The following is a 13,759-nucleotide window of genomic DNA, read 5'->3' on the forward strand; positions in this document are numbered from 1 at the left end:
TGTTTGAGCTTTGATGGAGACATACTTGCATGTCCTTCCTCTGTTGTGCATATGCTCAATCTAGGTTCGCGCCCGGGCCAAAGTAGAGAAGATCCGCGCTAGCCTCTTCAACAGCAGTGATTTGATTGGCTTATCCAGCCTGGAGGGTGAGGAGGAGCTGATGGAGATGACTAATGAGGAGATCCTCACAGCCTCCAGTGTCAACCAAAGCCTGTTTGACACACAGGGTAGCTCCGCCCTCGAGGACTACTTCCTGGACAAGTCTCTCAGAGGTTGGTAGTAGTATACTCTCTACCTAGGTTTAACCACCTGTACTCTACCAATACTGATAAAGGGGTCATAATCTTTTCTCCTCCTATGTTCCCAGGGGACAAGTTGGTGCCAAGTGCGCGAGATGTGCTGACGGACATTTATAAGAGTTGTGTCCACTCAGAGCAGATGCTGAGCCTCACGCCAGCAAAGCCTGTCAAAGTGTCAGACATCTACCTGAGCAAGGAGCAGATCAACTCCCAGACTCCTGGAAACCTCCTCCACGTCTTCTTCACTCACATACGGCCGCCTAAGAAGGTGCTGGAGGAGCAACTGACGCAGGTTGGTACACCACCCATGAGAGTGCTTGAACACACAACTTTTAATATAGATATTATATGCTTAATTGAGCCTGCTTCATCCACATGATTACACACACAGGCACACACACTCACATATATATGCATCTGCAACCATGTTTGTCTGAGCATTTTTATATGTTCTACAGATTCTGCGTAAATATGGCACCCCCAAGCCTAACAAGAACAAATACAGTAAGGCGGTTAAGGAACAGCACGCATGCAAGGTGGTGAGCACCAAGAGACCCATCACCAAACCACCAACCAAGGAGAGGTCTGTGCTCAACAGTGTCAGGTGAGTTTTGGCCCTCACCACACGCACAATGCCACCCTGAAAGCCATTTTCCTAAATAGTTTCCACCCACACTTGAAATTAGAGGCTTGGTAATTGCAGAAAGTAATGGGTTTCAAAATTATACTCCCCCCTAAGATCCTTTTCTCAACGCTTCCCACGCTCAAATGTGTTACTTAAATAGCGAGTCTTTTCAAATTAACTTCTCATATTTAGAAACACAGAATTGCAATAAAAACTCTACCCTGTGGTTTCTTCATCCACTTATAGAAGGAAAATGGAGAGTGATTAAAGTTGGCTTATTATGCATAATCATCATATCAAGACTCATTCAGTATGCTGCCATGTCATCCATGACATGTGTCAGTACTCATTAAGACAGACATTTTCCGTTGGCCCCTGTCCCTGACTTCTTTCCATGTCTATCAGGACTGCATTGAGTGAGAAGAAGAGTGTACTGAAGCCCAAGTCCCCTGAGAAATCCAGGCCTGATGAGAAAGAAACAGAGAAATCTCCTGCCAAGAAGCCTGAAGGTACTGACCACCCTGTACCCTCTCATGTTACCTATCTCTCACTGGAGTTGATTAAGATTTCCCTCAAGTTAGAATTTAGATGACTGTGTAAATTCATGTATTTATATATGTATAATCTCCTCCCTCACCCTTCTCTGACATAGTCCCAGAGGAGAAGTATCTGACTCTGGAGGGCTTCCATAAGTTTGCTGTGGACCGGGCCAAGCAGGACATCCGTAGCGTGTGGAGGGCCATTCTGGCCTGTGGTTACGACCTCCACTTTGAAAGGTGAGCTTGGTGACACACCACCTAGGTCACATTCTAAGCAGAGTGGGGAACGGAAAACGCATGACTGGAGCAGGTTGTGCACTTTCAGAGCATGGAACACACTGTGACTGTTACGTCAACACATCACATGATGTACTCGTAAGAATAATTTTTTTTTGAATCATCTGAATCACACACTATACTGCACTGTGCAGTGTGTAATCAGAGAAAGTCAGCTGGTGTAAGATTAAGCCATATTATGTATGAAGAGGATCTGTTCATATCTAGTGGCTGTTCCCCTTCTCTTTTGTTTCCAGGTGTACCTGTATAGACACGCGTCACGCCCAGAAGGCTTGTAGGAGGTGGAGTCTGGAGATGGACGTAGCATTGGTTCAGTACATCAACAGGCTGTGTGGTCACCTGGCTATCACACCTGCCAGGCTGCACCCCCACGAGGCCTACCTGGAGCCCAGTGACATTGCTGACCCACGCGTGGCCTGTCTCCTCAGTATGTGACCTACTCACTGACAGACCACGTCATCAGTTTACACACACAAGCTATTTTTACATGTTTGTATGGTATTGAACGTCAGTAAATGTGATTGTGAGCGTTTGTTTACATGTACATGGTTAGTGGGTGGGTATGTGTGTTGCTGTGTTCACATTTCCCTTCTCTCTGATGTGTGTGTGCGTGTAGATGTGCCTGTGGAGAGCCTGCGTCTACGCTTTGCTCTACTGCAGTCTCTCAACAACTCCCTGGAGAGTTTCTTCCTGCCGCTGGTGGAGCTGAGACAAACACACACCTACCAGAACAGCATCGCAGCGCTGCTCTGTAGGGCCAAAGGTGACACACACACACACACACACACACACACAATAATAACATCTCAGCACAGCTCTATCAGGTCAAAGGCACACAGCAATAGTGCGCTGTATGTGGGTCATTTAAGGAATGGTGTTGTATCAGGACATTGACCTATTGGTAAATCTTTAATACGTTTTACATTGTGACTAGCTCTGGGGGTGTATGTGGGGCATATGAACTAGAGGTCTTCATGGGTCAAAAAAGTTGGACACGTTCCGAAATGGATCCGTAGCTTTCGTACCCGACCCGATATGCGTAAATACATTCTTTATTTTTCCGGAGAACCGTTCCAAATGGACCCGAGGACGGTCAGACCCGTTCCGAAAAGGACCGTAGAAAACAGACCCATGCTGGTTCGGATGCGAGAGACCCGTTCAGATCCAAGAGTAGAAAAAGGGAGAGAAAGAAACCTCCAACTGGGCGCTGCCAGCGCCATCAATAAACAACAATATTGGCCAAAAGATCCACAGTTAATTGTCCTTAAACTGCCTATAACAAATTAAAAATATATATATTTGTTGTTTCGATGTGTGCCATATTAAAAACTTTATAGTGTTATTGTTTTTTACTTTCCTAAAACGATAATTGTCTACCTCACGGTTCAGCTGTCGGAGATTTGACCGCTAAATGCATCAGGGCATTGCATTTGTTATAGGTGTTGACTATATGATATTCATATTTTTTTTTAAATGATGTTAACCCTCTAGCCCTGTCTAAGCCGGGGGAGGGGTTCTAAGATAACATGGAATTGTTTTAAGATGGTCATACCAAGGATTATTTAGCTATTTAATTTAGAATTTAAAGACCCCTTAAGGTATATATACAGCGGGGAGAACAAGTATTTGATACAATGCCGATTTTGCAGGTTTTCCTACTTACAAAGCATGTAGAGGTCTGTAATTTTTATCATATGTACACTTCAACTGTGAGAGACGGAATCTAAAACAAAAATCCAGAAAATCACAAAATCACCTACCAACCAGTAAGAATTCCGTCTCTCACAGACCTGTTAGTTTTTCTTTAAGAAGCCCTCCTGTTCTCCTGTATTAACTGCACCTGTTTGAACTGCACCTGTTTGAACTCGTTACCTGTATAAAAGACACCTGTCCACACACTCAATCAAACAGACTCCAACCTCTCCACAATGGCTAAGACCAGAGAGCTGTGTAAGGACATCAGGGATAAAATTGTAGACCTGCACAAGGCTGGGATGGACTACAGGACAATCGGCAAGCAGCTTGGTGAGAAGGCAACAACTGTTGGCGCAATTATTAGAAAATGGAAGAAGTTCAAGATGACGGTCAATCCACTCGGTCTGGGGCTCCATGCAAGATCTCACCTCGTGGGGCATCAATGATCATGAGGAAGGTGAGGGATCAGCCCAGAACTACACGGCAGGACCTGGTCAATTACCTGAAGAGAGCTGGGACCACAGTCTCAAAGAAAACCATTAGTAACACACTACGCCGTCATGGATTAAAATCCTGCAGCGCACGCAAGGTCCCCCTGCTCAAGCCAGCGCATGTCCAGGCCCGTCTGAAGTTTGCCAATGACCATCTGGATGATCCAGAGGAGGAATGGGAGAAGGTCATGTGGTCTGATGAGACAAAAATAGAGCTTTTTGGTCTAAACTCCACTTGCCGTGTTTGGAGGAAGAAGAAGGATGAGTACAACCCCAAGAACACCATCCCAACCGTGAAGCATGGAGGTGGAAACCTCATTCTTTGGGGATGCTTTTCTGCAAAGGGGACAGGACGACTGCACCGTATTGAGGGGAGGATGGATGGGGCCATGTATCACGAGATCTTGGCCAACAACCTCCTTCCCTCAGTAAGAGCATTGAAGATGGGTCGTTGCTGGGTCTTCCAGCATGACAACGACCCGAAACACACAGCCAGGGCAACTAAGGAGTGGCTCCGTAAGAAGCATCTTAAGGTCCTGGAGTGGCCTAGCCAGTCTCCAGATCTGAACCCAATAGAACATCTTTGGAGGGAGCTGAAAGTCCGTATTGCCCAGCGACAGCCCCGAAACCTGAAGGATCTGGAGAAGGTCTGTATGGAGGAGTGGGCCAAAATCCCTGCTGCAGTGTGTGCAAACCTGGTCAAGACCTACAGGAAACGTATGATCTCTGTAATTGCAAACAAAGGTTTCTGTACCAAATATTAAGTTCTGCTTTTCTGATGTATCAAATACTTATGTCATGCAATAAAATGCAAATTAATTACTTAAAAATCATAATGTGATTTTCTGGATTTTCTCTCACAGTTGAAGTGTACCTATGATAAAAATTACAGACCTCTACATGCTCTGTAAGTAGGAAAACCTGCAAAATCGGCAGTGTATCAAATACTTGTTCTCCCCACTGTATATATTTTTAAAAGCAACAAATTGTTGGATGAATTTGGCGTTACTGCTATTAGCCAATATAAACGCATTGAATAACAGATGCACTCAATAGATAGTCCCCTAAAAAATCTAAAGGAAGTTTGTTCTGAAGTGTCTGTCATAAATCTGAGAGATATAAGCAGATCAGGAAACATTTTTTTTTTATATATATTTTTTATTTATTTATCCCTATATTTTAGGCACTAAACTATCTCCATATATACTTCCATGCATTTTTTAAACTGGTACTGGGGACCTTCAGACGAGTCTTGTGAGGCTTGTGGGCGTCCTTGAGCAAAACGGAGAACACCATCATGTTCGTGAGAGTCTTTCAATAGAGTGGTCAAATAGTTTGTAGGCTAAACTTTCAATAGTTTGTAGGCCAAACTGTTCGGACACCACATAAGATTTTGTGAGAAGACAGATTTTCGTGGATGTCTCATGGTCTGAGAAACACAGCTCTAGCTCTGCCACCTTTCACCGCAGATGCGGAAGGGCGATATCGGCGGATGCGATGGATTGAGACGCAGCCCATGCAAAAAAAAACCTAGCCCTAGAGCGACTGAGAGAAAGATGGAGATATCATGCCGCCTTGTTCCCGACATCGACAGATTTCTTTATACTTATCAGATAGGCTACTACTGCTATACATATATAGGCGTACAGAAGGGGGCTTATTCGTTAATTTTCTATCCAAATATTTTTTATACAGTTGAGCATTATATTGTTAGATTAAAGGAGTAACTCTGGTAGGCCTTCCTCACCTCAAGTTCAACTGTTGGAGTGCCGTTGCGCATTGCCTTCATAGGCCTGCAGTAGCTAAGCCTAATGATAGCCATAGCACTCCAAACCTTCACAAAGTTGCTTAACTGTATTCGGATAATACCAAAAGTAAGTCAAGTCATTGTTTATAGGGGAAATACGAACAGGTTATTTTATTGTATTGTGGCATTCCAATTAAGTTTAGCATCTTTCCCTCTTTGGTTTTTCCTTTTCATGGTTTGAATGCGAGTAGCATAGTGGGCCTACTGGTAATTTTATTATATTGCGGCAAACATATTACAGCTGGAACTTAATTTGGACAACGAAAATGGCTCAACAGAATAAAACCTTCAAAAACGTTTTTAACAGGCTTATATTACGGCTATAACCATCAAAGGTGATTGCTTACTGTAGGCCTACCCAAAAAATGACAGCAATAGGCTAATACTATTTATTTTACAACAGGCCTACTTTTAACCTTAAACTAAATACAAAGCACAAAATGAAAGAGACAACTTGATTTAGCCAATGAAAATGTCTCAACAAAATAAAAAATAAAAATACAACTTTTTGCATAGGCTATTTAAATAACTGGTTTAGATTATTAAATAGGCCTATAATAATAATAATAATGATTTACAATGATAATAAGAATAATGACTAAACAATTGATGATAAATAAATGAAAGGTAGAAAATTGCATCAAACCTGAATAGCGAGTTGCACACAGTCTATTTGACCACGCCAATATTATTCTCATCTTTGTCCACTATAATATTAAAACGTCCCTGAGGACATTCCCCGTGTCGGTTTCTTTTCACTCTACTCTTTCTTCTCCAACTTTGGTTTTACGTCAATGAAAAAGCACTCTATCTTCGCAATCAACAGTAGCCTAGGCCAAGGTCCCTTTTACCTACTCACTCTCTCTCTCTCTTTTGCTCGGGTCTCGGGTCGGATCTCTGAATTTCGGGTCTGTTGAAACTGTGAAGACCTCTAATATGAACTGGATTAAAGCAGAGTCTTGCTGACCTTCCACCCATTCTACCTCCACCCTATCTCTATGCAGGCCTGGTGTTCTATGATACCAAAGTGATAGTGATGAACCAGGTGCTGAACGCCACAGTACAGCGAACTGCAGACCACGCTGCCCCCGAGATCACGCTGGACCCCCTGGAGATTGTAGGAGGTGAGCTCATAGGACAAGCCCAGAGTCCTGTTTTATGTTCATTCACGTTATGCCCTCTACTTTGAGTGTTGATGGTGTGTGTGTGTTTCTCCAGGAGAGATCCCTTTGTCAGAGAACACCTACTTTTGCCAGGCGGCACGCCAGCTGGCCTGTGTGCCATCGTCCCAGCTGTGTGTGAAGCTGGCCAGTGGAGGAGACCCCACCTATGCCTTCAACATCCGCTTCACTGGAGAGGAGGTCCACGGCACCAGTTAGTATCAACCTTCTTCCCCTAACATTGTCCTCTAGGAATTAGCTCTAGTGTTTGATCAGACTGAAGGTGAAACACTGTCTGTTGACCGCTGACCTCTGTGTCTCCCCAGGCGGCTCCTTCCGTCATTTCCTGTGGCAGGTGTGTAAGGAACTCCAGAGCTCCGCCCTCTCCCTGCTGCTCCCCTGCCCCAGTGTAGCAGCCAACCGCAACAAGGTACTGTACAGTGACACGCCCATCTGCCTTCTCCCTCAGTATGCCCTGGTTGCAGCACCCTTTTAACACCAGGGAGAAAAGAATGTCCAAATAGTTTGTGTACATTTGTATTAATCCTGCTCCCAACAGTATATACTAGGAGTATAAACCGTGTCTAGATTGCAAACCAGTTGAGCACTGCATGGGCAGTGATCACTGCATTACTGAAGAGTCTAGAAGAGTCTAACTTGATTGTGGTGCTTTTGTGCCGTTTTATTCCAAAGGGGAAGTATATTCTGACGCCCTGTCCGATCAGCTATGCGGAGGAGCAGCTGTTGCACTTCTTTGGCCAGCTGTTGGGCATCGCCATCCGGGCAGACGTGCCCCTGCCCCTGGACCTGCTGGGCTCCTTCTGGAAGGGCCTGGTGGGCGAGCCCCTGGACACAGAGCAGGACCTGCAGGAGGCCGATCTGCTCACATACAACTACGTCAAGAAGATTGAGAGTGTAAAAGAGAGTCATATAGACAGTCATATGGGCAGTGTTGTTTTCATTGAAACATGTAATGTAGTGACTCCTCTTTCTGGAAAAAGGACAGGTGTTTTGAAAGCTCTGACCAGAAACAACCAATCAGTAGCCTATTGACCAATCCATTTCTACTGTAACTCCATACGGTCACCGCTGACCCTGCTTTCTACAGTTCACATCCAGACTGTAGTTTCTCCATTCCGCTGTCCCCCCTTTTCCCCAAGGTCAGTGTTCCATTGACCTCTACACGACCCTTGCCTTCTGCCCCCCAGGTAAGTGAGGAGGACGATCTGGAGGCCCTGTGTGCAGAGATCTCGTCCCAGTACCACTCAGGAGAAAGCCCCGACTCCCCCAGCCGGCCCTGCTGCACCTTCACCTACATCACAATGACCGGAGAGGAGGTGGAGCTGTGCCAGGGGGGACACAACCTCAGTGTCAGGTACAGGGACATTCTGCCTCTATGGCCAGGGGACTTGCTGAGTTCATATGGGTCTCTATTGATGTACTCTGTGATTCCCTTTAGCCATCAGTTCTTCTCTAAAAATAATTTTGCTCATGTAATCTACAGTACTTTCTGACTTTGACAGAATGTGTTATCTCTGTTTAACCCTCTAGCTGGGAGAATAAGGATATGTATGCGCGGGCATTGCGGGGCCTGCGTCTGCAGGAGCTTCAGAATGTGGAGTGTATGACAGCGGTGCGAGCTGGCCTGGGCTCCATCATCCCCCTGCAGTTGCTCACCATGCTCAGCCCCTTGGAGGTGGAGCTACGAACCTGTGGCCTACCCTACATCAACCTGGAGTTCCTCAAGGTAGCTAACGCATACACCCCACACCCTGCCACCTCAAACCTACTGTACACATCCCCTTCTAAAACCCTAGGACACTCCAATCATCACTCCACCATCCTCATCCTGATCCACCACTAAGAATGAATAGTCACAGCCAGGGCTCTAAAGTGCGACCAGTTTGGTTGCATATGCGACACAATATTTTGCTGTGCGACCTGTAGTTTTACTTTGGGACACCAGTGCGACTTACAGAAAATCCAATACAAAATTAAATGCGTAACAATATTTCGCCGCAACACTCTTCTCTAAACGGTTCAAAAAAGACAGGCTGCCTCCCATGGCTGCTTGCTTCCAGTGCCCAGGCCACACACACAAGCCTCGCCCCATGGCACCCAAGCAGGCAGCACACAGTTCCTCCACACTGTTTATTCTCTCAGCATGCTGTCAATTCATGCACTCAATATATTCTTCCAAAACAAGAATGATGCTGCTTTCCACGTTGCTTCTAAATATGAATCCACGTTTTCTCTATTATACTTTTCATTTGTGTGTCTTGCTCTCTGCAAAATGCGAGTTAGTCTAAGGAAGTTGGCATGTGCCAAAAATAATGCAAATCGCTAATGCTTATCGCTAACTAGCTAGTGGCTAGCTAAATGCCATTTAGCTAAATGCACTAGCTAGTACAAAGCAAATGTTAGCTCTAATACGGGTTGCTACTGGTGGTGGTGTAGATCAGCATGTTTGTGCAACGGCATGTTCTGAATCCGATAGCCTATTCTAAATTGTTTGTCTAAATGCAACATCTATTCAAATGTGTTTAGAGCCCCCTGGGAAACACTGACCAACACTTTATGTTCCTACCTTACCCTCCTACCTGACTTTTTTTTTGTTGTCATGCCAAACAACACCAACCATGGAATTAGAATAATCATTCTGTTTCTATGATTTCAACAGTTCACCTAAGTGTTTTGATCTATATCGCAAATCAAATTGCAATATTTGGTTAAAGAAATCACAATTCTATTTTTTGCCCATATCGTGCAGCCCTGGTAAGTTGACCAGTATATGCTAACTTTTGGTGGCACAGAAAGAAAGGAAAAGTGATATTTTCCTCAGGAGATGTGGTTCAAAAGTAAGTAGGATTCATATAGGCCCAATGTAGGCTGTATCTCAATCAATTAAAACATATATTTTTATAGTGCTCCTAAATTCTCTAAGGTAGGAGCACCAGTGCTACAATATTTTGTATTTTATTTAATTTTCTGTTCACAGTATAGAGTAATGAGAAGAATCACTATATTTTTGCAGGGCAGTAATAGTGAATGTCTTTATCATTGTCACTCTTTTGCCTGAACCCCTGTTACCTCTCCGTCTGTAGGCCCACACCATGTACCAGGTGGGTCTGATGGAGACAGACCAGCACATTGAGTTCTTCTGGACTGCCCTGGAGATGTTCACCCAGGAGGAGCTCTGCAAGTTCATCAAGTTTGCCTGTAACCAGGAGCGCATCCCCTTTACCTGCCCCTGCAAGGACGGGGGCCCGGACACCGCCCACGTACCCCCCTACCCCATGAAGATCGCCCCTCCGGACGGGGCAGCAGGTAAGTGCCGGGAAAAGTCAGTGTGTGGTGTGTGTGTCATAGAGAGAGAGAAGGTGTAGTGGGACAACAGACATACAAGTCAAAGCCACGTGTGTTGCTATCTGCTTGTTGTCCTCAAACACTGTCTTCAAACCTTGGACATATTGAACATTTTGTTTGCTATTTTTACCCTTCCTGGATTTATTATGTCTGTAAATTAGTAGGGGTTGTTCTATGGGGAAAAGATACAGAGCGCTTTTCTTAAAACTAATTACGTCCGACCTCTGCTGTGTGTGTTAGGCCTACTGTATAGCCTTAAAATAAGGGAACTGTTTATCAGCTTGTAGTTTATCAAACTCCCAAAAACATTTTATACCCATGTCAGACTCCAATCACAACAGTATGAACAGTACATTTTGATTAGAGCACATGTAGCTTCCATAGATAAGAGGTAGGTGTCCCTAAACAAGATAGCCTGCTTCTGTTCCAGGCAATAACAATCAGACTATGGGCCATTATTACATTTACATTTTAGTCATTTAGCAGACACTCTTATCCAGAGCGACTTACAGTTAGTGCATACATTATATATTTTTCCCCCTGTGGGAATCGAACCCACAACCCTGGCATTGCAAACGCCATGCTCTACCAACTGAGCTACATCCCCTGCCGGCCATTCCCTCCCCTACCCTGGACGACGCTGGGCCAATTGTGCGCCGCCCCATGGGTCTCCCGGTCGCGGCCGGCTACGACAGAGCCTGGATTCGAACCAGGATCTCTAGTGGCACAGCTAGCACTGCGATGCAGTGCCTTAGACCACTGCGCCACTCGGGAGAACATGGGATTGATTGAAAATAACTTTCTAGACTGTACATAATACTCTACGCAGAGCTTAATTTGAATATGGTAGAAGTGCACTTGAGATGTTTAATGTTTTAAAGGTTATATTATACGTGACATTTCCACCTGCAAAATCTATGAAGAAATATAGTTTATGCCTAAAATATTACATGTCGCTCCTTTAATGTTTTTAGATGCTTTTTCTTCCTGCAGTATGTTTACCTATTTGTGTGTTTTCCAGGTTCGCCAGACTCCCGCTACATCCGGGTAGAGACCTGCATGTTTATGGTGAAGCTTCCCCAGTACAGCTCCCTGGATGTGATGCTGGAGAAGCTGCGCTATGCCGTCCACTACCGTGAAGACCCTCTCAGCGGCTAAAGGGACCTGATGGATGGAGTACAGCACCTCCATATGATGCCATTCAACACCAACCATACTATTTCTTACCCATACAGCCCCACCCTCTTACATCCCCACTCCCCATCCCCCACCCACCTTTACCTTCAGCTGGGACCACCCACAGAACAGAAGGCCAACCTGCTTCACCAAGAAGACACTGAAGCTTTTCCTTTTTCGGCTTGTTTTATGTTTGGCTTTGTACCAGCTCTTCATTTCAATAACATTGTAGTCAGGTTGAGCCTTTCAGGAGTTCAGCCCCACTTGCCTTGACACTGATGTTGGTGTCTCTTCTGGTTGCACTGAGTTTTGGAGTGACATTGAGGTGACTCTTTGATCTCTACACACAGTGGGAGGGAGCTGTGACAGGGCACATACCATTTCTGTTTATAGGGAAAGCTACTCTCTCTTCCACCTTATTTCCCCTCATTTTTCTTTATTCTTCCTATCCTCCCTCTCTTTCAGAGGTCCTTGCTGTTTCCCTCCCACTCCCTACCAGAGGGGACTATCTTTCTAAGGCATGCCTTTACCACAAGCACCTCCTCCTCAAAAAGGGGAGGCTCTGTGTGAAAAGGGAACCCTAAATATTCCTCTGGAATGGGTTGAGTATTGTTTGATGTTTGAGATAGAAGTCTACTTAATATCCAAAATGAACTCTATGATGCTGCCTATTTATTACCAGTTCAGCTCTCTGCATTCAAAATGTTGACAAGCGCTGTATAGGTCATTATATAGTTACTGCCTGTAAAGTTGGACTGCTAAAGGACAAAACTAACTATCTGCCTATATATACGATGAATATATTTTATTCAAGTCTATTAAGAGGGTTATATAAGTCATGTATAAAGTCATATTAATCTATTAAGTTGCAGTTTTGAGTTTTTAAGGTATCCTAGTAGCTGTGGCAGAAGGGTAAGGTCACGTACACTGAAGCTGGACTACCAGACTAAAGCTCTACCTGGTTGCCAGATCTGGCCTTCTGTGTTGCTAGATCTCCTATACTTGCATTTCAGGTTGCGAAACCTGTGTTGCTTTGTGAAATTGGAGGGAGATATTCTCCCGAGCTGCTCTCCCACACTGCTTGTGTGCTACTGCTACTGAATCTGTGCTGAATCCCCCAGCCCAACACACAATCACACACCAGGGGGTCGAATTCACTTTAGTTTTGCCTTTTTAGAGATTTCCTGTGACGAATGAGCAGGATTGCTGTTGGGTTTTTAGTTTTATTTGACCCATAACCAAAATGTTTTAGTTGTGTAAAGACTTCACAGAATAAAAAATGTAAATAGACTTCTATGTTATATTTGATGGCAGTTTCTTTGAATTGCTGCATCACTTCACCAATTATTTTTTTGTTTTGCTCTGCGCTATTCTTCCAGGGAAAAAATATTATTTAAAAATGAGCTAACTAGGATATTCTGTATTGGATATCCAGTTTGTTGGGTTTATTTTTTGTACTTTTTTTTTTTTTTTTGATTACCAGTAATATATCACCTTAATGTCTTGCTGGGCCGGATTACTGAACAAGCACCCCCCCACACACACACGCACAACAACAACAAAAAATAGCATATGATAGCAAAATGTGTAGAATTGCAGGAAATTAGCTTAAAAACTGGAAAATCTTCTCTCAGCCCCTTGGCAAAAAGTGTAGAATTGCAGGAAATTAGCTTTAACATTGAAAACATTTTATCTTAGCCTCATGTCAAAATGTGTAGAATATAATTAAAAACTGCAAATTTTTCTCTGCACCATGGCAAAATGTGTTGAAATGCATTATGTTTTTGGGGATGTCGGTGCCCCGGGGCCCCAAATGCAGTAGTCTGGCCCTGATGTCTTGGAACTCAGATGGATTCTGTCACTCATTCTCTTCTGCTCCATGGTGAAACTTGTTTTCTTGTGTGAGTTAAACAGCCATTTGACTTGGATGGGACTTGAAGAACACAACGAGAGCTACAACAAAATATTGGAGATGGATGTTTGGATTGCTCGCCAATTTAGTTTTGGTTTTGTTCTTTTAAAGGGTAAACTGCTGCTAACAAGGATGCTCTTTCTATTCCTACGAGGAGTAGAAGAGACCATTAAAAAGGACATATCCATACAAAGAGGTGTTGAGATAAGAATGTGTTCTGTACATTTACTTGATATTTATTACAATTATTTATGGTTGCATTAAATTAACTTTTACTGTCTTACCTCTGCACATCAGAAACATAACACAGATCTTTAAAATGCACTATAGAGGTAAAGAATAAGATGGCGTTTGAGATTTCTGTGTCACAATAAAACATGTCTTGATGTAAG

At 44.0% G+C, this 13,759-nt stretch overlaps 1 protein-coding gene across 3 annotated transcripts in view; it reads left to right on the plus strand.

Moving 5' to 3' along the window:
- LOC121584859 (probable E3 ubiquitin-protein ligase HECTD4) overlaps positions 1-13,759 on the plus strand; it is a 59,882-nt gene extending 46,123 nt beyond the window's left edge. For all 3 annotated transcript variants that reach the window (XM_041901034.2, XM_045225692.1, XM_045225693.1), the window contains exons 61-75: positions 65-272; positions 368-591; positions 758-903; positions 1,330-1,433; positions 1,577-1,700; positions 1,997-2,187; positions 2,377-2,523; positions 6,758-6,877; positions 6,972-7,127; positions 7,240-7,343; positions 7,607-7,828; positions 8,122-8,288; positions 8,465-8,660; positions 10,018-10,240; positions 11,301-13,759. In XM_041901034.2, the coding sequence (XP_041756968.1) occupies positions 65-272; positions 368-591; positions 758-903; positions 1,330-1,433; positions 1,577-1,700; positions 1,997-2,187; positions 2,377-2,523; positions 6,758-6,877; positions 6,972-7,127; positions 7,240-7,343; positions 7,607-7,828; positions 8,122-8,288; positions 8,465-8,660; positions 10,018-10,240; positions 11,301-11,437 (2,469 nt within the window). In that variant the 3' untranslated portion in view covers positions 11,438-13,759. The remainder of the gene's footprint in view (positions 1-64; positions 273-367; positions 592-757; positions 904-1,329; positions 1,434-1,576; positions 1,701-1,996; positions 2,188-2,376; positions 2,524-6,757; positions 6,878-6,971; positions 7,128-7,239; positions 7,344-7,606; positions 7,829-8,121; positions 8,289-8,464; positions 8,661-10,017; positions 10,241-11,300) is intronic.

Source organism: Coregonus clupeaformis, chromosome 16, assembly GCF_020615455.1.
Source record: "Coregonus clupeaformis isolate EN_2021a chromosome 16, ASM2061545v1, whole genome shotgun sequence".
Lineage (NCBI taxonomy): Eukaryota > Metazoa > Chordata > Actinopteri > Salmoniformes > Salmonidae > Coregonus > Coregonus clupeaformis.